This window comes from Cnephaeus nilssonii (genome assembly GCF_951640355.1).
Source record: "Cnephaeus nilssonii genome assembly, chromosome: 12".
Taxonomy (NCBI): domain Eukaryota; kingdom Metazoa; phylum Chordata; class Mammalia; order Chiroptera; family Vespertilionidae; genus Cnephaeus; species Cnephaeus nilssonii.
The window spans coordinates 66,503,614-66,529,156 of NC_137083.1; the positions used below are offsets into that span (position 1 = coordinate 66,503,614).

Here is a 25,543-nt window from a genome sequence, read left to right on the forward strand (position 1 = left end):
GGACAGGTTCGGGCTGCTCGCTCCTGGCCCAGCCCCTAGACCGGCCTTGCCTCAGGGATCTACCCGCGCTGAGCTCCGAGGTCTCTGCCGGGCGCTGGTGCCGCCTGGGCTCCGGGGACTGGCTGGCCAGTCGGGAATGTGCCCCGTTTGGTTTAAAAACCGTGCAAAGCATCCTTTCTTTCTCGGTTCCTTTTCTGGCTCCGCCTCTGTGGTTTGGGATTCGGAAGGAGCAGCGTCTGGCTAGGAGCCGTACCTCACCTCCCAGCCCCGTGCCTTTCACGGTAATAGCACCGAAACAAGATGTGTGTGTAACCCATGGGGCTCAGCGTCTAGCCATCCGTGGTCCATTTTCAGCCTTTAGTAAATAGAGGGCGTACAGACTGTCCTCACTGGCACTCTCACACCTCCTTTCCTCCCGTGGTTTTGCTGTGCCTTCAAAAGAAATGTAAAACTCAAGGCTGTTTGCTAGAAAGCAAAACTGGACCCCTGCCTTACTGCTTACACTTAACATTCTGGATCTATCATGCCTTGCAGGTGAAAGGGGGACTTTTTGTTTGTTTGTATGTAATCATAATGGAGACTATTTTTCTTTTATAACAATTTTCTTTTAAAACCGATTTCAAGATTAAAACATTTACTTTGAATAGAGAATAGAAATAAATGCTAAAACATTGAAATAGTAAAAAGAACGAGCAGTGAAAATCTGCCTTCCACCCATTCGTGTCCTCCAGTATGGAGTTGTACCTGTGAAAATGCACAGGCTGGCGTGTGCTTTTGTTGAAGGTCAGCAAGAGGACCTGACTGTGGGTTGACCCTTGAACTAGATAAGAAATGGGAGGTTCCTCACCCGCTCCACTGCCCTTGGGGAGTCTGCCCACTGTTTGGTTCCTGTACTAGGAGCTGCTTCAGGGAGGAAGCCTGTAGAGAGTAATGTGTTGTTGAGACCATCTGGTCTGTATCTATATAAAATCTTAAATTCTGGTAGGTGATTGCAGAGATCTACTCCTCTTTGCAGCTGCCCAAGACAAGCCTCCTATGTAAGTTCCCTTACTTATTAAAATTGCCACCTATCACTCTGGCCGGGTAACTGACTTGGTAACAGCATCGTCCAGATACACCAAGGTTGTGGGTTTGATCCCCAGGCAGGGCACATACAAGAAGCAACCAATAAGTGTATAAATAAATGAAACAACCAATCAATGTTTTTCTCTTCCCTTCCCCCCCCCCCCCCCTCTTTCAAAAAACAGAACAAAACTGTGGCTTTTACCTGGGGAGCTCTTGAGTTTGTGAACCAATAGCTTTGCTTTATCACTTCAGTGAATCATGCAGTATGCAGCCTTTCGAATTGGCTTCTTGTTTAGTATAATTTGAGATTCTTCCATGTTGTGTGTATCAGTAGTTTACTCCTTTTTTATTGATGAGTAGTATTTCATTTATGAATGTATCACAGTATATGAATCCATTCATCAGCTAAGAAACATTTGTATTTTTCCATCCAGCCTTTGGTGACTAAGAGTAAAGCCTATCTAAACTTTTGTGTACAGGTTTTGTGTGAATGTAGCTTTACATTCCAATGAACACTGGTGCAGCACTTGGGGTAATTCTGTCCATTTTCTTATAAAATTAAATACATACTTATTATCTGACCCAGCAATCTGTGTTCTTTACCCGTGTTCATTTTCACCATTGAGGTATGAAAGCCACTTGTCTTCATACTCACTAGCCCTTGATATTGTTGAGCTAAAAAAAATACAGCAACATACATTTACTATTGTAATAAGTGTGTGGAGGATTCTCATTGTGATGTGAAGTTGCATTTCTCCAATGACTAATGACACTGAGCATCTTTTCATGTGCTTGTTCTCAGGACCAGAACTAGAATGAGGTAACTGAGGCGACTGGGTCCAGAACTTTAGGAGGCATTTATTCTCAGGCTCAGGTGCAAGTGTTGAGCAGTGCAGGCACCACACTTGGTCAGCCCAGTCCAGGCCTTGCTGATTTTCCTTCTGAATATATTCTTTGGTGGATGTGTCTATTGAATCTTTTACTCTTTTTTTTTTTACTGTTAATTTTTTTATTGAGTTTTGAGAGTTCTCTGACTATTTTTGATACAAGGCCTTTATCAGGTGTGAGTTTTGCAAAAAAAAAAAAAAAAAATTATCTCCCAGTCTATGGTTTGTCCTTTTATTTTTTTAGTTGTGTTTTTTGAAGAGCAGAAATTCCTGATTTTGTTGCTGTTGCTGATTTTGATGAGCCATCTTGGCCATTTTAGGGGGAGAATGACCCTCCAGATAGAAAAAAGAGCTTTACCCCAGACTCTCCAAAAAGGGCAGATGAGTATGTTGCTGAGATAGGGTTTGTTTAGATACTCTCTTTCTAATCAGGCCACTGAGCTCTGTTATGGCAGAAAATAATCAAAAGGAAGTTTTGTTTTAGTGGGAAGTTTTGTTCTTTAGGTGAGAGCCTAAAGAAGTTTCTTGAATTTTTAAAAAATGGAGGTTTTGTTCAGTTTTATCTCATTTCACTTTTCCCCTGCCATTTGTTTTAGAATTTTAAAACTTTAGTTATTTTATTTGTTGTACTTGAAATTGAAATGGTATTTTTAAATGGTATAAGGATTCAAGAACAGTTTATTTTCATCTTTCCAATTATATATCTACACCAGGGATCCTCAGACTTTTTAAACAGGGGGCCAGTTCACTGTCCCTCAGACCGTTGGAGGGCCGGACTATAGTTTAAAAAAAACTATGAACAAATTCCTATGCACACTGCACATATCTTATTTTGAAGTAAAAAAACAAAATGGCAAAAACACCTGCATGTGGCCTGCAGGCTGTAGTTTGAGGACGCCTGATCTACACTAATAAAAGAGAAAGATGCAAATTGACCATACCTCAGTGACACCCACCAGCCAATCAGGAGTGAGTATGCATATTAGGCGCCAAGTGGCCGGGGGCAGGGTGTCGCCAAGTGGCCTGGGTCCTGGGGATGGGCACCAAGCTCACAGGCTCCTGGGACCATCGCCAGCCCCAGGAGGCGAGGGCAGCTGCGCCAAGCCACGCCAGCAGGCTCCCGGGGGGCGAGTGGGGGTCAGCACCCAGCAGCCCCAAGCCCCGCGGCTGCGGCAGCACTGGTGTTGCTGGGCTGCAGCGGGACACAAACCCACAGGAAACCTGTGGAAAGGAGATAAACTATCTTAACTTTATCTCCCTTCCACAAGATGAGAAAACTGACCCTGATTTATTTAGTGATGTGGCCCACACCTTTCTACAAGCACAGGGTATGTTATGACCACTCCCAGGAAGGTCTGGTCAGAATACTGTCTCCAGGGAATAACGTTACTGTGGCAAATCATCTAAGAGAGGAAACAAGCTTTTGTTGGGTTTATTCTGAAGGTCAGAGAACATGCCACCCCAACATATGCCGTGTTGTTATATTGATGATCTTGAGCTGCAGATGCTTGAAAAACAGCAAATGCATGCAGAGGCTTTCACTGAAGTCTCCTGATCTGCCTAAAATTGGACCCCCCAAAAGGAGCTTAAATGTCATAGGTCCCCTCGATGGGAAAAGTGTCATCAGGCAGCTAAGACTGACTCCTGTCACAGGACAGGAAACTAGAAGTTGACATCACACCCAAACTTTGTTTACAAACTATCTCCCCCTACCACATTCATCTTTCCTAAAAATCATTTACTCTCCTCTAAGAGGCCTACATCTCCCATCCCCTTTCCCTAGGAAGAAGGTATTTAAATCTGCATTCTAAGCCACCTTGGGGAGTTATTCATTTTTCTCTGGGATCTCCCACATATACACGAGGTACACATGTTAATGAACTTTTGTTTTTCTCTTGGTAATGTCTTTTGTTACAAGGGCCTCTGCTAAGAACTCTGAAGGGTAGAGGAAAACTATTTTTCCTCCTCCGTAATTCTCTCAGGAAATCAAGTCGCGGGCTGAACAATGAGGTTGGCTCAAGTACCAAGCAGTCCCGGATGAGGGGAGGGAAGCTACTAGGGGGAAATCAATGATATTGGTGTCAAAGTAGGACAGAAGGCACATGCATGGTTGCTGGTGGGAGTTTACAGTGGTTCAACATTTTTGGAGGATGATTTGGCAAAATCTATATGTCCAAGGTACATCCAAGAGTCTTCTTCTAGGAATCGCATCTGCTGAGATAAAGCACAAGCGCATAAGCCCTGGTCAGAACCCAGGATGCTACTGCGGGCTCCCCTTCCAAGATAGGAAAACCTGCTAACAACCTTCATTTTTAGAACAAGGTGGCATCTATACTAATAAAAGGGTAATATGCTAATTAGACTGAACATCTTCCGGATGACCTTCTGGACGTCCTTCTGGACAAAGCCATGGTGGCGGGGCGGAGGCAGAGGCGGTTAGAGGTGATCAGGCAGGCAGGGGAGAGCAGTTAGGGGGATCAGGCCAGCAGGCAGGTGAGCAGTTAGGAGCCAGCAGTCCTGAGGGGTCCTGGATTGGAGAGGGTGCAGACTGGGCTGAGGAACTCGCCTGCCCCCCATGCACGAATTTTGTGCACCAGGCCTCTAGTTTTATTATATAATATTTCAATTTTTTACTATTATTTTGTGTTGACAATATATGTTTATTTGCTCATCTGTTCTTCTTGACTTCGGACTTTCATTGGACTCATTTCATCCTTCTTCAAGTATATCCTTTAGAAGTTCCTTTAGAGCAGATATCTTGAAGGTAATTTATTTGTAAATGTATCTATTTTCTTTTTTGAAAGATTGTTTTGCTGGGTGCACAATTCTAGGTTGATAGCTATCCTATTTTATTAGTACATTGTTGCCTTGGCTTCTATTTTTCTAATGAGCAATCTGCAGTGATTTTCTTTCTTTTCAATTAATGTCAGAAAGTGAATATGATTCAAAACAGTAGATGATATGTCCTTTTCACTGTTTGCTTTCCAGATCTGCTCTTTGTTATTATGTAATTTAACTACAATGTTCATGGCTATGAATTAGGTATATGTCATGCTTCTTGGATCTGTGGATCCATATATTTCATCAGTTTTGAAAAATTCTCAGCCATTATTTTTTAAGATACTTCCTTTTTTCCATCTTTCTGTTTTCTTCTGGAACTCCAGTTTGAAATATGCTAGAAGAGGACTTGGCAAACTTTCTGAAAAGAGCTTCATAAGCCACATGCAGTCTCTACATATTTTTTGTTGTTTTTTATTTTAGCAATACAAATCTATTCTTACCTCACAACAAAATATATGCTTAGCAGAAAAATATACTGATGGGGGAAATGAGACATTTTTTGGGGGCTAGCAATTTGAATCTGTGCCAGTAACCTAATGCATTCTTTTTAGCCTATAATCTAGTCACTGCCCCTTCTTTAATTATCTGGTCCTGCAAGACCTGTTTACCTAAGTACTACTCCCATTTTAGAGAGGCCATAAACCATGAACAATACACAAGCCCCAGACAGAGTTATTAGCACTGGTGCCAGGCCAGGCATTTAGGTGTGGTCTCACGGCCCCCAGCCCAACACTTGGGGCTTTCTGCAAAGCCCGCGAAAGGTCCAGAAGTCCCATCCCATATTTGGGGGACAAAGAAACCAAAGGGTATAAAGGGAAAGCTTCCTCCATATTGGCTTGCTCAGGATTTGGAGAGAAACAGTCTCCCCTGAGTCCTGTACCAGTACACGTGAAACATCTGAAAATAAATGTTTTTTTCCTGTGCCTCCGGTACCCCTGCGTATTTTTCGGTTGCCTAGTAAATTCTGTAACATAAAAATGGTTCCCTGGTGGTCTAGTGGTTAGGATTCGGCGCTCTCACCGCCGTGGTCCGGGTTCAATTCCTGGTCAGGGAACCATTTTTATCTTACAGAATTTACCAGGCGACCGGAAAATACGCAGGAGTACCGGAGGCACAGGAAAAAAAAACATTTATTTTCAAATGTTTCACGTGTACTGGTACAGGACTCAGGGGAGACTGTTTCTCTCCAAATCCTGAGCAAGCCAATATGGAGGAAGCTTTTCCTTTATACCCTTTGGTTTCTTTGTCCCCCAAATATGGGATGGGACTTCCGGACCTTTTGCGGGCTTTGCAAAAAGCCCCATGTGTTGGGATGGGGGCCGTGAGACCACACCTAAATGCCTGGCCTGGTGCCAGTGCTGATAACTACATCTGGAGGTTGTGTATTGTTCATGGTTTATGGCCTCTCTAAAATGGGAGTAGTACTTAGGTAAACAGGTCTTGCAGGACCAGATAATTAAAGAAGGGGCAGTGACTAGACTATAGGCTAACAAGAATGTGCTTTAGGTTACTGGCACAGTTTCAGATTTCTAGTCTCCCCAAAATGACTCATTTTCCCCATCATTTGGTAAATTCTATAACAATACTACTAGTAGACTTTCTTGTACTCTTTTCTATGGCTCTTAAACTCTCATATTTTTCATATCCTTATCTCTTTGCACCACTCTGTAAAATCTCTATCTTCCAGTTTACTAATTATCTCTTCAACTCTAATGCTATAGTCACTGGATTCAAACAACTGTATATTTTTATTCCACATATTTTATTTTTAAAAAAATTTTTTCATCTAGTAGCCAGACAATTTCACTAAGATTAATTTTTTCTCCTCCATAAGGATTTGTGCTTAAAGTGGGAGCCCCAATCACAGCTTTCCCATCTTACTACTATTCCAAATATTAATCTTCCCTCTGCTGGTTGCTACAGAAATCAGCCTCAAGGTCACTTTCTCTATCCCTTCTTCCTGATTGCCAGCTTCTATAGGTAGGCTCACTGCTGACTGGCTCCTCACTACCCTGCACCAGCTCCTGCCTCTGCAGCTTGGCTCTGAGCTGTCCTGGTCCACCCAGACCCAAGGTCATGGATGGCATCATACTATTTTCCAAGGCTGCTTGCGGTAGCTCAGGCCCTAGTCAGTTCCAGGATGAACCCATATTTTATTGTTGATATGTTTGTTTTGGGAGGGGGTAGAGGTCATTGGAGACCTCTGCTAAGACTTGTAAGAGCAAAGCTACTACAAACAGTGTGTACTATCCAGGATGTAGTTGCTGTGTGAGCTGGCAGGTTTCTTGGAGCATCTGATCAATTGTAATTCCAGAGCATAAATTCCATGGTAGTTTTGTATTTAGAAACAAAGTTATTAAAAAAGTCCTTCTTTCACAAACATTGATTATTGAATAAAGAAGAGAGGATAATATATATATACACTAGAGGTCCGATGCACAAAGATTCATGAAAGAATGGGCCTTCCTTCCCCTGGCTGCTGGCACCACCTTCGCTCTGGCCAGAGCCACCTTTCCACCTTCCCATGCTGCCCAGAGGCCTGGAGCAGCTGGGGCAGCTGGGGTGGTGCGGAACTTCTGCGTTGTCATCATGGCAATGATGCAAGTGTCCCGCCCCGCCCCCAGCGGCTCGGAGCCTGTGTATGCAAATTAACCAGCCATCTTTGTTGGGTTAATTTGCATATTCACTCCTGATTGGCTGGTGGGTGTTGTGAAGGTACTGTCAATTTGTGTCTTACTCTTTTTAAAAATATATATTTTATTGATTTTTTACAGAGAGGAAGGGAGAGGGAGAGAGAGCTAGAAACATCAATGAGAGAGAAGCATCGATCAGCTGCCTCTTGCACACCTCCTACTGGGGATGTGCCCGCAACCAAGGTACATGCCCTTGACTGGAATCAAACCTGGGACCTTTCAGTCTGCAGGCCGACTCTCTACCCACTGAGCCAGATCAGTTAAGGCTGCATCTTACTCTTTTATTAGTGTAGATATATCCTATCTAATAAAGAGGGAATATTCTAATTGACCCTCACACCATCACAAATATGGCGGTTCCCACAACCAATAAGGAAGGAATATGCTAATTGACTGCCCCACCCTCAAAGATGGTGGTGCCCACAGCCAATAAGGAGGGATTGTGTTAAAATGGCTGCCCTGCCCTCAAAGATGACGGTGCCCAGAGCCAATGAGGGAATATGCTAATTGACTGCCATGCCCTCAAATATGGCAGCGCCCACAGCCACAAAATGGTGGCGTCCAGTCCCCTCAGCCCCGCTGGGGCGGCAGGCGCATAGCAAGGCCGGCCCTGCCCCCAGGTGGGCTCAGCTGTTACGTGCACCTGCTTCTAGAGTCCCTTAGTCCCCTCAGCCACCCAGCTGCCCAGGGCCGGCCTGAGGTGCAGGCAAGCCTCAGATGGCGGCTGCCCAGCTGATGCCGAGGCGCAGGCAAGTCTTGGATGGCAGCTGTCCAGCTGCCCGGGGCCATCTGAGGCTCAGGTAACCAGGGCCTGCCAAGGCTTGCACTGCCAGCAGTGGCAGCAGCACAGGTGTGACGGGGCGTGGCCTTCCCCTAATCGCAGGATCACCTTCCGCCCCTGAGGGCTCCCATACTGTGAGAGGGGGCAGACTGGGCTGAGAGACCCCCCCTCCAGTGCATGAATTTTCATGCACCAGGCCTCTAATACATATCCTACCTAATAAAAGAGTAATATGCAAATTAACCATCACTCTGCTACACCCACAAGCCACGCCCATCAGCCACGCTCACCAACCAATCAGAGCGAGTATGCTAATAAACCCAACCAAGATAGCTGCAGCCACAGAGAACAGGAGGGAGGCTTGGGTTTCCCAGACAATGGAGGAAGCCAAGCTTTCTGCCTGCCCTTGCCGGCCTAAGCTTCCACTCAAGGCTACAAAGTTTCAATTATAGAAGGTAACAAATCCAAACAGAAATGGTGGCAGCCACTGAGCGAGCAGGAGGCTTGGCTCCACTCCAGGCTACAAAGTTTCAATTGTAGAAGGTAAATAAATTCCAGATACCAGGGCCTCCGCTTGGGTCACCGGGGGGCATGGCTGGCCTGCAAACCACCACAGGCCCCTCGCTCAGGCCACCCCATGCCCCAAGGGAACCCCCACCCTGATCTGGGACACCCTTCAGGGCAAACCAGCTGGCCCCCACCCGTGCACCAGGCCTCTATCCTATCTAATAAAAGAGTAATATGCAGATTGACCATCACTCCAACACACAAGATGGCTACCCCCATGGGGTCAAAGATCCTGCCCCTATGTGGACACAAGATGGCCACCACAAGATGGCCAGCAGGGGAGGGCAGTTGGGAGGGACCAGGCCTTCAAGGAAGGGCAGTTGTGGGTGATCAGGCAAGCAGGGGAGGGCAGTTGGGAGGCATTAGGCCTGCAAGGGAGGGCAGTTGAGAGGGACCAGGCCTGCAAGGGAGGGCAGTTGGAGGCAATCAACCCTGCAGGGGAGGGCAGTTAGGGGTGACCAGGCCAGCAGAGGAGGGAAGTTGGGGGCAAATAGGCTGGCAGGGGAGCAGTTAGACATCAATCAGGCTGGCATGGGAGTGGTTAGGGGGTGATCAGGCTGGCAGGCAGACGCGGCTAGGGGCAATCAGGAAGGCAGGCAGGGGAGCAGTTGGGAGCCAGCAATCCTGGATTGTCAGAGGGATGTCCAACTGCCCGTTTAGGCCCGATCCCACTGGGCCTAAATGGGCAGTCGGACATCCCTCGAGGGGTCCCAGATTGGAGAGGGTGCAGGCTGGGCTGAGGGACACCCCCACCCCCGTGCATGAATTTTGTGCACCGGGCCTCTATTATTAAATAAATACTAGAGGCCTAGTGCGTGGATTCATGCTCTGGTGGGGTCCCTCAGCCTGGCCTGCGGGGATCAGGCCAAAACCGGCTCTCTAATATCCTCCGAAGGGTCCTGGATTGCAAGAGGGCGGTTCTCGGGTGACACACTCTGGAATCAGGCTCCCTCCTCTCTAGTTTGGGTATGTCACCCAAGAACCATAGCTGCCAAGTGACCGTAGCTCAGCAGCTCCTATGTTGAGCATCTGCCCCCTGATGGTCAGTGCATGTCATAGCTACTGGCCGGTCAACCGGTCATGCATGGGTAGGGACCCTAGGCCTGACCATCAATCAGGGCTGATCGGGGCCTTCCGGCTGCCAGCTGGGGCCTCCCTTCCCCAGCTGCCAGCTGCTGGCCAGAGCCTTCCTTCATTCCATGCCATGCCTTGGTGATTAGCACATATCATAACATATCATAGTGAGCAATTGGTCTCCCAGTCAAACTCCCATGGGGACAACTTGCATAAAAGGCTTTTACATATATATATATGGTTTGCCAACTCTAGAACACACAACATATAATTGTTCATGTGAGAATCAATCTGTGTCTAGATCTAAACCACACAATTCTAAAGATTGGCCCTGAGTTTTGTTGATGGTGATTGCAAACGCCAATCGAATTGGGAATTGCAATCTCTTAAATTGAAATGGCATATCCATTGGAATCATGGGAATGCGAGGAATGAGGACATTTTCACCTTTGAAAGGTCCTGTCAAGATTGTTGCTTTTTAAAAAAAATATATTTTATTGATTTTTTACAGAGAGGAAGGGAGAGAGATAGAGAGTTAGAAACATCGATGAGAAAGAAACATCAATCAGCTGCCTCCTGCACACCCCCTACTGGGGATGTGCCCAAAACCAAGGCACACGCCCCTGACCGGAATCGAACCTTGGACCTTTCAGTCTGCAGGCCAACACTCTATCCACTGAGCCAAACCGGTTTCGGCGAGATTGTTGCTTCTACGTTGTTCATTAATTTTTTTACTGCAAGCCGCGTGCCGTTGCAAAGCTTTGGCTGGTTGATGTTTCGCAACATGATAATTGGCACGCCGATTTTCAATTCCAATATGTGTGGTGGCATCCCTGGCAGATCGAGTGAATTCAAAAATTCTGTTGGATAATTAACCGCTTCATCTGCTTCCACAATAGTGTCGACAGACTTGTATATGACTTTCTCTCTTTGAATGTTAGACTGAATAATATTGTTAAGTTCATAGACGTCTTTGTTCTTGTCCGCAAGAATAGCTCGTTCACTCAGCCAATCGATTCTTATTATTGGTTTGAATATTGGGAAGTACTTTTTCAACCAATTCTTCTTTTGACGTCACTAAATTGCAGAAGATATGAGGCAATGAAATTCATCCTGAGGTCAGATCAACCAGCACCTTTCCATTCCCAATTTTCAGCAATTGATGTGAGAATATCTCAGCTGATTAATCATTTTGCAGCTGGACACGCATATTTGGAGTTAATTTTAACGTCTTTACGAGTCGCCACAAAGTAGAGTATTTCAGGCAAGCATTTATTTCGTCCGCTGGTGTTGATCGAGGAATTACAGGTAATGTTTGCCTGAAATCTCCTGCAAGCAATATTAATGCATTCCCAAATGGTCTGATGTTTCCACGCAAATCTTGCAATGATCGATCAAAAGCCTCGAGAGATTTTTTTGTGCGCCATTGTGCATTCATCCCAAACAATAAGTTTGCATTTCTGCAATACTTTTGCCAGGCAGGATACTTTGGAAATGTTGCACGTGGGAGTTTCAATGAATTGCATGCTCAATGGCAATTTCAAAGCGGAATGAGCAGTTCTTCCACGTGGTAGCAGCTACTCCGGACGATGCAAGAGCTAAGGCTATGTCATTTTGGGATCGAATTGCTGCCAGAATCAATCTAATTAGGAACGTTTTACCAGTTCCTCCTGGCGCATCTAAGAAGATTTCTCCAACCCCATTATTGACAGTTTGCATTATTTGATCGTAAATGCCTTTTTGCTCAAGTGTTAGCTTAGGAATATTTGATTGCACATATGACAAAAGATCACCCGTGTTGTAATTTTGTTCAAGACGCAATTCTACATCAAACGAAGCAGCAGCAGATCGATTCGGTGATGGCATTCCCAATTAATTGAGAACTTTGTTTGCGATTTCTAAGCACAAATCTTCAATCATTATCAACATTGAAATGGAATCGTAAAATATTTAGTATAGTGTGTGTTGCTTTTAGGTCCGACAGATGGCGCTGTTTTTCAAAAACATGTTTTTACCTGTCACAGGTGTGACATCTATATAATAGTAGGTATAAGACATATAAAAACACGTGCATATTCGAATGCAATGTTGTGCCAAAATTTCAAAGCAATCGGTGAAGAACTTTTGGAGATTTAAGATTTTGAACAAACGAACATTTACATTTTTATTTATATACTAGAGGCCCGGTGCACGAAATTTGTGCACAGAGGGGGGTGTCCCTCAGCCCAGCCTGCACCCTCTCCAATCTGGGACCCCTCGAGGACAGTCGGACATCCCTTTGACAATCCAGGACTGCTGGCTCCCAACTGCTCCCCTGCCTGCCTTCCTGATTTGCCCCAATCACTTCTGCCTGCCAGCCTGATCACCCCCTAACCACTCCGCTGCCAGCCTGATTGATACCTAACTGCTCCCCTGCCAGCCTGTTTGCCCCCAACTTCCCTCCTCTGCTGGCCTGGTCACCCCTAACTGCCCTCCCCTGTAGGGTTGATCGCCTCCAACTGCCCTCCCTTGCAGGCCTGGTGCCTCCCAACTGCCCTCCCCTGCTGGCCATCTTGTAGTGGCCATCCTGTGTCCACATGGGGGCAGGATCTTTGACCCCATGGGGGCAGCCATCTTGTGTGTTGGAGTGATGGTCAATCTGCATATTACTCTTTTATTAGATAGGATAGAGGCCTGGTGCATGGGTGGGGCCAGCTGGTTTGCCCTGAAGGGTATCCCTGATCAGAGTGGGGTTCCCTTGGGGCATGGGGCGGCCTGAGCGAGGGGCCTGTGGTGGTTTGCAGGCGGGCCACGCCCCCTGGCGACCCAAGTGGAGGCCCTGGTATCTGGAATTTATTTACCTTCTACAATTGAAACTTTGTAGCCTGGAGCAGAGGCTTACGCCGGCAAGGGCAGGCAGAAAGCTTGGCTTCCTCCATTGCCTGGGAAACCCAAGCCTCCCGCTCTTTCCAGCTCTGTGGCTGCCGCCATTTCTGTTTGGATTTGTTTACCTTCTATAATTGAAACTTTGTAGCCTTGAGTGGAGGCTTCGGCCAGCAAGGGCTGGTGGAAAGCTTTTCTGTTACCTGGGAAACCCAAGCCTCCCTCCTGCTCTCTGTGGCTGTAGCCATCTTGGTTGGGTTTATTTGCATACTCGCTCTGGTTGGCTGGTGGGCATAGTGAAGGTATGGTCAATTTGCATATTACTCTTTTATTAGGTTGGGTATATATATAAAGTATATTTCTTTATTGATTTGAGAGAGGAAATTGGAGAGAGAGATAGAAACATCAATGATGAGAGAGAATCATTGATCAGCTGCCCCCTTCACGCCCCATACTGGGGATTGAGCCTTCAACCCAGGCATGTGCCCTTGCTGAAATTCAACCTGGGACCCTTCAGTCCACAGGCTGATGCTCTATCCATTGAGCTAAACCAGGTAGGGCAAGAAGACAATATATTTAAAAATATTTTTCAATGTATTCTTCAAAGAAGATTTAGTTTAAATTAATTATGCTTGGAGGATCCTTTTGTATACATTTTTACTTTCTGTAGTGTTTTTATTGAAAATTCACTGGCGTTTTACCTGATGCCATTCCTAAGGTAATCATTATATTTTAAAAGTAATGAGCACCACTGTAGTATATTATGAACATTACTGTATACCAGCAATGAATTTGATATTTTGTATATATGTTTTATGTATAGTAAATGTATTAATTTTCTCAATTCAGGAAAATGTCTGAACAGAAGGAAGAATTTGATGTTCTGGATACTGCTGATGCAACAGAAGAAAGTGATGAGCTTCATGACGCTATCAAGATCCCAGTTATCTCAGAAGAGCCTCAAGAGTCAGATCAAACTGAAGACAATGATTCTGAACAAGAATTATCTGGTGATGGCCATGAACCGCGTGCTAAGGGGCAGAGTGACCAGAGCTCTTCAAGCCCGGCATCAGACGAAGAAGAACAAGTACGCATGGAAGAGGTTATGCCATCTGAACAAGTTTCAGATCACAAGCTAACTGAATTTGATACAGGCAAACGGTATTCAAGTGATTATTATCAGACATTGATGGAGAAAATAAGGACTGTCAAAGAATCTCTGAAAACATCAGTGATAGATTCTACAGCAACAGGTATTACCCAGGGAAGATAGGATAATTCTTATCCTCATTTGAAGAATGCTTGCTTTTTCTTGTTTGTTTATGCTTAAAGATTTGTTTTATATTTGATTTCACTTTCCCCTTTCCTATACACCAAACTTCTCCAGCCATACCACTTGAATCTCTTAACTACGTGTGAAGCTTTTCTATTTACAGTATCTACTCTCCCTAAATAAATGAATATCTTTAATTTTAAATGGATATTTATCTGTTTTTTTTTTCCTATAAAGTGTATTTTTTAAAATGTCTAGGGATCTTAGGAAGTGGCAGATAAAATTCTCGAGTATAACTGAAGTTTTTTTGCATGCCAATTTGGAATTAATTGTAAAGAGCTAGCAAGCAGTGCGATGGGAACTTGACTCCAGATTTCCCAGTTTCACAGCCAGTGCTCACCTATCATGTTGCTTTTACAGATGTCCAAATGTCTGCATAGTGTTACATTATTTTTAGCTTCAGAAAAATCATTGTCTTTCATTACAGTTTAATTTTAAAGATACAATGTTGGTGGTATGCAAGAGTTATTACTACATTGTTGGTAACAAAGCAGAGGGGGCAGCAAAAAAGTGATGACACAGAGAGCCTTTCTACTTGACTGGTTAACTGACTACCGCTTCTCCCTTTTTTCTGTAAGTTTTGAGAGAGTTTTCATCCACAGGGTGAGAATGTGAGCCATCACTTAACAACAATTACAGCAGCTTAGTTTGGCTGGTAAATGTAGCTTTTGAATTCAGTGGAGTAGTTTATCCTTGTGAGGCGTGTCCACATAAGAATGAAAAGGAAGAAGAAGAAATTAATCAAGCCCAATTACACCTAACTGAAGGTGTTATTCTTTGATTTTATTATTCAGTGTAAACTGGGATTCATTTCTTCATATTTCTGTGATTCCCTGATATTGTAGCTTATAACAAACACATGGTGATTTTTAAAAAAGTTGTCTTGGTCCTGAGGCTCACAAATTCCTCAACACACCTCCCTTCCCAAGTTTAAAACATATTTATCATCAAATTTTGAATCCATAAAACAATTAAAATAGCCTTCTGAGAATTTAACATCCGTGGAAGTGTTCTTTGTTGACAGAGAACTGTGAAAACAAATTTTAACAAGTATGAAGAACCTTGGCATCAACAATGCCTAGCTGAATTTTATCATGGGATTACTGATGTCTCATTTAGTTTATGAAAACTACTGTCATATCAGACATAAAAAATATACAAGACATTTTTGGCTTACAGTGTGCACTCTATTCCATCTTAACTTTTCCATCTTCATTAAAATTTAAAATCTGTAGGTGAAAAGAAAAAGTTTACCCGTAATAGTTTTTAAATACTGTATTTCCTTCCTATGATTTGTGAACAGATAATCATCTTATAATGACAGTTTTTAAAATTTTCAATGTGTCTTGATTTCCTATTTGTAAAGTGGGGAGTGAACCACATAATGTCCATTTTTGTGATAAGTGGGTTTGTGTAGTTATTCCAGATTTTTTTGTATGTAGCTATTTCTGATATTTGCAAAACTGATTTTGTGTTTTCCATTTTGGCAACTATAGACATAAATTATGAGAAGAAGAATGGATTTAGTATGAGATATCTTTTGTATTTGTAGGGTTGAAGAAAAATTTCTTTGAAAACTTATTTTTCTTAATTTCATAAATATGCACTGATTTAGTGAAGTATGATATCATTGGAACACTCTCTAGGCCTCAGGGTCCCTTTCCAGTATGACACAAAAATGCTTAATTTTCTGAGATGTTTTCTATGTCCAAATCTGAGTAACATATAGTAGATAGTGGGAATTTTTCAAAGCAGTTAGTTTTATTTTATATTTCTCTCGATATTCTGAGTCAGGAGGTAATACCAAATGTGCACTGATCCTCATGCCAGGGAATAGAGGAGAGATCTGAACTTTGAGCTGGCATTGGGGAGCAGGTGTTCATCATCATTGCTAATTTTTGAGATTCTACTGAATGTCGCTTCTCATAGAAAATGAAAAATAACTCTTATTATGGAGGTGCAGGAAGTGGGGGAATATGGCAGAAGCACCTGCATTCTATGTAATTAAAAATTGTTCCATGATTTTCCATCTGCTTATCGACTGTAGGTTGCTGACCCTTGCTTTTGACCAGGATTCTTTCTTTCCCTTTTTTTTTTTTTTATAATCCACAGTAAAAGTTGTACTACTTCCTGTGGGCCAGGAAATTATAATGCCTTTTAAAATTGAAAGCATTTTAAAACACCTCAAGGATCATTTTTCATACTTATTGAATGTGCCATCGGATGTACTGCAGTTAAGATGTGCAGGTAAGCTTGGAAGCTAATAAAATGTATTAAGACTTCTTTAGTGTTAATGATTTAATTATTTACATGTAAATAATCAGGATATTTGATTTTTTAACTAAGTATTTTGATATTTACTAATTGAATTTTATGTTGTGGTTATGTATTCATTCATTCAACATGTTTTTATTGAGGACATACTTTGTTCTTAATACTTTGCTCAGAACTGAAGATGTAAAGAAATATGAAACAAAATCCCTATTCTCAAGTTGTTTATGGACTAGCAAGGAAGGAGGTTCATGCAAAAGTTCCCACATAATGTGTATGCACAAAAAGCTGTGACTACAGGGAGGAAAGATTCTAGAAAACTTTTAGTGAAAATTATAATATTTGTGCTAAATCCCAAAGAGGTGGGAAAAATTGGGACTTTTGGGAAGTGTGGCTGGAAGAAGGCTATATATGGAGTGGGAGGAAATGATGTTGAAAAAAATAGAGGATGAATGAGCATGTATAGAGTAAGAAGAGGGCTGAAAATAATTTATCTGTTAGCCTTCTATACATTAAGGTCAATTCACATTCCCACAATGTGCAAGTTTATTTATATTTTGTGGGCAATGTTGAGCAGCCCACTTTATAGTAGCTTTGTGTCATGAGAGGAAGTAATCTTTGTAGCTGTGATGGAGTTAACCAGACTAACATCTATATATATAAAAGCCTAAATGACAGTTACAACTGGTCAACCAAACGACTGGTGGCTATGATGCACACTGACCAGCAGGGGGAAGATGCTCAACACAGGAACTGCCGAGCTGCGGTGACTTGGCAACTGTGGTTCTTGGGTGATGCACCGGGAACCAGAGAGGAGGGAGCCCGATTCCAGGGTGTGTCACCCGAGAACTGCCCTCTTGCAATCCGGGACCCCTCGGGGGATGTCGGAGAGCCAGTTTTGGCCCAGTCCCTGCAGGCCAGGCCGAGGGACCCCGCCTATACACGAATCCGTGCACGGGCCTCTAGTAGCTAAATAAATGTTTCTATAGACTATGTCTATGTCTGCGCAAATCCTAATATTTTATTTTTTAATCTTTATTGTTGGAAGTATTATATATTGTCAGGTCCAGCCTGACGGGTTGAACCGGGCTGAGGTAGGGAGGTGGGATTTGAGAAAAGAAAGAAAGAGGACTGCGGGATTCAGGAGGTCCACGAACTCTCGAGAAGCTGTGGCAACTTTTATTAGTAATACAGTGCTTTTTATACATAAGACACTAAGCAGGGAATCAATCACAAGGAAAACATTCTTTGTTTCTCTAAAATCACTACTGGAAGGATAAGTTGAAGGACAGGTCTCTTGTTACAATAAATCTCACTAGTTGGATACATATTTCTTGGTAAGCCATGAAAGTAGCTCTTACCCTACTGATAGCAGTCATATAAACAAACCCTGGGAAAGCTCTGTAGGCAGGGGCTGCTCTCGTTATACTGATTAGTTGCCATCCAAACAGGCCTGGGAAATCTGTGTGGATAGGGTGCCAGCCTTGCTAGCCCCTACAGGTGCAAGGACTGTGTCAGCTTACATCCTGTTCCCCACAATATATGTCTCCCTTTTCCTCCATTGACCCTCCACTTCAGCCTACCCACACTCCCTGCCCCAGGCCTTCACCACCCTATTGTCTGTGTCCATGGGTTATGCATATATGCATATAATTTATTTGGTTGATCTTTTCTCACTGACCCACCCACCCTCCCCTGCATTCCCTCCGAGATTCTGCACTCTGTTGTTCCATGCTTCCATGTCTCTGGATCCACTACGTTCATCAGTTTATTTTGTTAATTAGATTCTACATATGACTGACTGAAATCATGTAATACTTGTCTTTCTCTGACTGACTTATTTCACTTAGCATGATACTCTCCAGGTCCCCCATGCTGTCTCAAAGGATAAGAGATTCTCCTTTTTTATTGCTGCATAGTATTCCATGGTATAAATGTACCACAGCTTTTTTACCCATTGTCTGCTGATGGGCTGTTTCCAGATCTTAGCAATTATAAACTGTGCTGCTATGAACATAGGGATGCATACATTCTTTCTGATTGGTGTTCAGGGTTTCTTAGGATACAGTCCTAGAAGTGGGAACACTGGGTCAAATGGCAATTCCATATTACATTTTTTGAGGAAAATCCATACTGTTTTCTGTAATGGCTGCACCAGTCTGCATTTCCACCAGCAGTCCACATCCTTACCAGAACTTGTCATGTATTTGTTGATGGTAGCCATTCTGACAAGTGTGAAGTGATACCTCATTGTCGTTTTTTAAAAAAGATATTTTCATTGATTTTAGAGAGGAAGGGAGAGGGAGAGAAAGATAGAAACATCAATGATGAGAGAGAATCATTGATTGGCTGCCTCCCGCATGCCCTCTACTGGGGATCGAGCCACAACCTGGACATGTGCCTTGACCAGAATGGAACCAGGGACCCTTCAGTGTGTAGGCCAACACTCTATTCACTGAGCAAATCAGCTAGGGCCTCATTGTCATTTTAATTTGCACCTCTGATGATCAGTGACTTTGAGCAGCCTATCTAATAAAAGAGTAATATGCAAATTGACCATACCTCCACTACAATCATAAGCCACACCCACCATCCAGTCAGGAGCGAGTATGCAAATTAAACCAACCAAGATGGCTGCGGCCATGGAGAGAGAAGGAGGCTTGGGTTTCCCCGGCAATGGAGGAAGCCAAGCTTTCCTCCTGCTCTGGCCTGCCTTGGCCTCCACTTAAGGCTACAAAGTTTCAATTATAGAAGATAAATAAATCCCAACAAAAATGGCTGCAGCCACAGAGTAAGCAGGAGGCTTGGCTCCGCTCCAGGCTACAAAGTTTAAATGATAGATGTTAAATAAATCCCAGATACCAGGGCCTCTGCTTGGGTTGCCGGGGGGTGTGGCAGCCTGCAAATCACCACAGGCCCCTCGCCCAGGCTGCCCCATGCCCCAAGGGAACCCCCAACCTGATCCGGGACACACTTCAGGGCAAACCAGCTGACCCCTACCCGTGCACCAGGCCTCTATCCTATCTAATCCTATCTAATAAAAGAATAATATGCAAATTGACCATCACTCCAACACACAAGATGGCTGCCCCCATGTGGTCAAAGATGACTGCCCTCATGTGGACACAAGATGGCCACCACAAGATGGCCAGCAGGGGAGGGCAGTTGGGAGGGACCAGGTCTGCAAGGGAGGGCAATTGTGGGCGATCAGGCCAGCAGGGGAGGGCAGTTGGGAGGGACCAGGCCTGCAAGGGAGGGCAGTTGGGGGCAATCAAGCCTGTAGAGGAGGGCAGTTAGGGGTGACCAAGCCGGCAGAGGAGGAAAGTTGGGGGCAACTGGGCCTGCAGGGAAGGATAGTTGGGGGGGGGGACCCAGGCCTGCAGGGGAGGGCAGTTAGGGGTGACCAGGCCTGCAGGGGAGGGCAAATAGGGGTGACCAGGCCAGCAGGGGAGGGCAGTTAGGGGCAATCAGGATGGCAGGGGAGCAGTTAGGCATCAATCGGGCTGTCAGGGGAGTGGTTAGGGGGTGATCCTACGTGGATCAGGCCTAAACGGGGAGTTGGACATCCCTCGAGGAGTCCCAGATTGGAGAGGGTGCAGGCTGGGCTGAGGGACACACCACCCGTGTATGAATTTTGTGCACTGGGCCTCTAGTTTTTTTATATGTCTCTTGGCTATCTGTATGTCCACTTTGGAGAAGTGTCTATTTAGGTCCTTTGCCCATTTTTTAATTGGCTTGTTTGTCTTCCTTTTGTTAAGTTGAATGAGTTCCTTATGTATTAACCCTTTATCAGATGTATCATTGCCAGTTATGTGGGCTCCCTTTGCATTTTGCTAGTGGTTTCTTTTGCTCTGCAGAAGCTTTTTATTTGATGTAGTCCCATTTGTTTATTTTCTCCTTAGTTTCCTTTGCCCTAGGAGATGATTTTGTGAATATATTGGTATGAGAAATGTCTGAGATTTTGCTGCCTCTGGTTTCTTCTAGGATTTTTATGGTTTACAGACTTACATTTAAGTCTTTTATTCATTTTGAGTTTATTTGTGTGTATGGTGTAAGATTGTGGTTTAGTTTCATTTTTTTGCATGTATCTGTCCAATTTTCCCAACACCATTTATTGAAGAGATTCTCTTACCTCCATTGTATGCTCTTGCTTTCTTTGTCAAACATTAATTGAGCATAATTGCCAGAAGCTAATTCCAGCAGGTCATAAATGCAAGAAGTTCATCAAAAGGTTGGTAGACCTTGAGCCTTCAGCAAGGGCTGGAAAATCATATGTTATTGCCTGTTGGAAATGGCTGAGGGCATTTCCACAAACCTGAAAAGGATGCATAAATGATTGCTTGCTGCCAGACAGCTGAGGGCATTTCAATCTACATGTTATTGACTCCTGCTGGCCAAACACCTGAACAGCCTTAGGCAGTTCCTCCAATCTGATAATGGATTCTGTATACCAAACCTTGCCTTTGATATGTATATCTACCTTGCTTTAGGACAATTTGTGTTAATAAAAAGTGCTGGGTCCAGAGATTCAGGAGAACTTGGTTCCTACAGTCAAGCTCCCCTGGCTCCCCAAAATGCCTTCCAAAATTATGTTTCATCTCTAGACTCTTTAATAATTAACTCGCAGCCCTTCTCCAGATTCCTGAACCCTTTTAAATGCTGGACAATACCCCTGGCACAAAATGACTTGGATCGATTTCTTGGGTCTCTATTCTGTTCTATTGATCCATATGTCGGTTCTTGTGCCAGTACCCAGCTGTTTTGATTGCAGTGGCTTTGTAGTATAACTTGATATTGTGATTACTTCAACTCTTTTCTTCTTTCTCAAGATTGCTGCAGCTATTCAGGATCTTTTTTTGTTCCATGCACATTTTTGGAGTATTTGTTCTAGATCTGTGAAATATGCAATTGGTATTTTAATAGGGAATGCATTGAACCTGTAGATTGCCTTGGGTAATATGGACATTTTAATTATGTTAATTCTACCAATCCATAAACATGGTGTATTTTTCCACTTGTTTATATCTTACTTAATACCAGTGGTTCTCAACCTTTCTAATGCCGCGACCCTTTAATACAGTTCCTCATGTTGTGGTGACCCCCAACCATAAAATTATTTTCGTTGCTACTTCATAACTGTAATTTTGCTACTGTTAATGAATTGTAATGTAAATATTTGTGTTTCCCCATGGTCTTCGGCTCTACAGCAGCGGTTCTCAACCTGTGGGTCGTGACCCACAGGTTGAGAACCGCTAGCTGGGTCACCTAAGACCATCAGAAAACACAGATATTTACATTACAATTCATAACAGTAGCAAAATTACAGTTATGAAGTAGCAACGAAAATAATTTTATGGTTGGGGGTCACCACAACATGAGGAACTGTATTAAAGGGTCGTAGCATTAGAAAGGTTGAGAACCACTGCTCTATACCTTTTTTTTTTCAACATCCTGTAGTTTTCCGGTACCAGTCTTTTACCTCCTTGGTTAAGTTTATTCCTAAGTATTTTAATGTTTTTTGTTGCAATGGTAAATGGGATTGTTGATTTAGTTTCTCTTACTGAGAATTCATTATTGTACATAAAAAAACACACATTAGTTTTGGGGTGTTATTTTGTATCCTGCTACATTGCCAAATTCATTTATTAAATCTACTAATTTTTTGGTGAAGTCTTTAGGGTTTTCTATGTACAATATCATGTCATCTATGAGTAATGAGAGTTTTACTTCCTTCTTTCTAATTTGGATGCCTTCTCCTTCCCAATTTGGATGCCTTTTATTTCTTCTTGTCTGATCTCTATGGCTAGGACTTCCAGTGCTATGTTGAACAAGACGTGGTGAAAGTGGACATCCCTGTCTTGTTCCTGTTCTTAGAGGAAATGGTTTTGTTTTTTGCCCATTGAGTATGATGTTGGCTGTAGGTTTGTCATTAATGGCCTTTATCCCTCTACTAGAGGCCCAGTGCATGAGATTCGTGCACTGGGCAGGGTGGGGGGCCTGCGCCCTCTTGCAGTCCAGGAGCCCTTGAGGGATGTCCACTTGACAGCGGGAGAGGCTTCTTCCACTGCCCCTGTGCTCGCCAGCCATGAGCCCGGCTTCTGGCTGAGTGGTGCTCCCCCTGTGGGAGTGCACTGACCACCCGGGGGCAGCTCTTGCCTTGAGGTTTGCCCCCTGGTGGTCAGTGTGCATCATAGCAACCGGTCGTTCCACCGTTCAGTTGATTTCCATATTAGCCTTTTATTATATAGGATTTCAACTTTGCTGAGAGTTTTTTTTTTTTTCATCAAAAATGGGTGTTGGATTTTATCTGATGCTTTTTCTGCATCTATTGATATGATCATGTGATTTTTGTCTTTCAATTTGTTTATGTCATGTGTCACATTTATTGATATGTGAATATTGTATCAGCCTTGCATCCCTGGAATAAATCACACTTGGTCATGTTGTATGATCTTTTTAATACATTGCTGGGTACAATTTTGTTGAGGGTTTTAGTATCTCTGTTCATCAGGGATATTGGACTGTAATTCTCTTTCTTTGTCATGTCTTTATCTGGTTTTGGAATTAGGATAATGCTGGCCTCATAAAAAAGAGCTTGGAAATGTTCCTTCCTCTTGGATTTTTTGGAATAGTTTGAGGAGGGTAGGTGTTACTTCTTTGAATGTTTGGTAAAACTCCCCTGTAAAGCCATCTGGATCCGGGCTTTTGTTTGCTGGGAGTTATTTGATTACTGCTTCTATTTAATCAGTTGTTATTGGTCTATTCAAGTTTTCTAATTCTTCCTGATTCAGTTTTGGGAGATTGTAGTTTTCTAGAAATTTGTCCATTTCATCCACATTGTTCAGCTTGTTGTCATATAGTTGTTCATGATATTTTCTTACAATCCTTTGTGGTATCAGTGGTTACTTCTCTGCTTTCATTTCTGATTTTATTTATTTGGGTCCTCTCTCTTTGTTTCTTCATGAGTCTGGCTAAAGGTTCATCAATCTTGTTTATTCTCTTAAAGAACCAGCTCTTGGTTTCATTAATTTTTTTGTATTTTTATATTTTTTAATCTTTATGTCATTTATTTTTGCTTCAATCTTTATTATTTCCTTCCTTCTACTTATTCTGGGATTTTCTTGTTGTTCTCTTTATAATTCTTTAAGTTTTAGGGTTAAATAGTTTATTATTATTTTTTCTTATTTTTTGAGTTAGGCCTATAGTACTATGAACTTCCCTCTCAAGACTGCTTTTGCTGTGTCCCATAGCAAATTTTAATATTTTAGCTTAAAAACTCCTGGTCTTTACTTACAAAGGTGCCACAATAACTTTTTATGTGTGGAAAATCCTAAGCACTATAAAGTAGTAAGCTATACATATCAAGTTTCTCCTTGCCAAATCAGAGAAAAACAGTCAGTTCAATTTCAAAATTGTTTTCCAAAACTATTATAATCAATATACTTGAATAGTGTAATGCTTGTGTACTCAAACAACTGATTATTAAAGCTTGGTTGGGGAAACAAAGCTAAAATTTATATAGTAATAATAATAATAGTGATGACAATCATGATCATGTTAATGATGATGGTTAATCTGTTGAGCATTTACTATGTGATAGCCCTACAAAATATGCTCCCTACATTATCACAGTATCATTCCATCCACACAATCCTTTATTATGAATTTTTTCTTTAAAAGAATAAAACTAATGCTCTGGTTTCTCTTCAGATAATATAAATTCACATAGCTAATAAGTGGCAGAGTCTGAACTTAAATATAGGTATAACTCCAAAAAGGGAACTTGAAACTGTGTGGCATTAATTATAAGGTGAAATTTAAAACTGGAGGAGAGCACTGGAGAAGTTGGCACTGGTACCTAAGAATCTCTTTCTTTGCACTTCATGGCCTTTTCCTTTATGTGTAAGTACTCTGCATCGCCACGGGGCTTATGTCGGTAGCAATAATAATGAAAAAGCTGGATTCTGTGTCAACTAACCACCTTCTAAGATAGGTGCTTTTTTCTGGTACTGGAACTGGAATTCAAGTTTGGTATGGGGCTAAGCCTACTACAGAAACAAGGAGAGGAATGAGGAGGCTCTGGGAATCTGTATTAGGTTCCCATGACTGGTATAGCAACCCCTGATTTAGTAGCTTAAAGCAACACATTATTCCTCCTACAGCTCCGGAGGCCAGAAATCCTGACTCACTTTCACTCAGACAAAGGCAAAGTGTCAGCACGGCTCTTCTCCTAAATGTTCTGGAAAGAATCTGCTTCCTTGCCTTTTCCAACTTCTAGAGTTGCATTCCTTGCATTCATTGGCTCATGGCCCATTCCTCCATCATCAAAGCCAGCAGCATAGCCTCCTCAAATCTTTCTGCTCTGTCATGTCATCTTCACCCCTATAATCAAATCTCCCTCTTGCCTTCTCTTATAAGAGCACTTGTGGTTATATTTAGGGCCTACCTGGATAATCCAGGGTAATCTCTGCGTCTCAAAAACCTTAACAGTCACTTTTTCCATATATGGTAGCAGTCATAGGTTCTGGGGATTAGGATCATTATCTCAACCTATCACAAAATCCGTAACATTCATGTTAATTTTTTGCTGATACCCATAATCAAATTCAATACCCCCAGGAAGCTTATGGGCAAATTAATGGAGCTGGGACCAGAGCCTGGAAAAGGCTACCCACCTCTGGTCAGAAAACAGAGGAGCTCTCAAAAATTATTCAAGGGCCAGATGAAAAGTATCAGGATTTTGTCTCTCGGCTATTACAGGCTGTTGGCCGAGTAGTGGTGGATGGAGAAGCTGGCATGTTAATAGTTAAACAGCTGGCATATGAAAATGCCAACACTGCCTGACAAGCTGCATTGCGGCCCTATCAAAGAAAGGGGACTCTCTCAGATTATATCCGCATTTGTGCAGATATTGGTCCCTATATGCAAGGAGTCGCTATTGCGGCCGCATCAAAGGGAACCACCATAGAAGGAATTCTTCAGCAACAGTTCAGCACAGGGAAAAGTCAAACACACAAGTGTTTCACTTGTGGAGGAACAGGACACATGGCAAAGCAGTGTCCCTCCAATAAAGGGGTTAATAAAGGAAATAACAGAGGTCCCAAACAACCTGGACTGTGCCCTAAATGTAAAAGAGGAAAACATTGGACAAATGAGCGTAGATCTAAGG

At 43.0% G+C, this 25,543-nt stretch overlaps 1 protein-coding gene across 1 annotated transcript in view; it reads left to right on the forward strand.

Annotated features, from left to right (window-relative positions):
• Positions 1–25,543, forward strand: part of IQUB (IQ motif and ubiquitin domain containing) — a 74,612-nt gene continuing 49,069 nt past the window's right edge. The window contains exons 1-3 of the mRNA XM_079786448.1: positions 1–281; positions 13,620–14,023; positions 16,216–16,350. Of these exons, the coding sequence (XP_079642574.1) occupies positions 13,624–14,023; positions 16,216–16,350 (535 nt within the window). The 5' untranslated portion in view covers positions 1–281; positions 13,620–13,623. The remainder of the gene's footprint in view (positions 282–13,619; positions 14,024–16,215; positions 16,351–25,543) is intronic.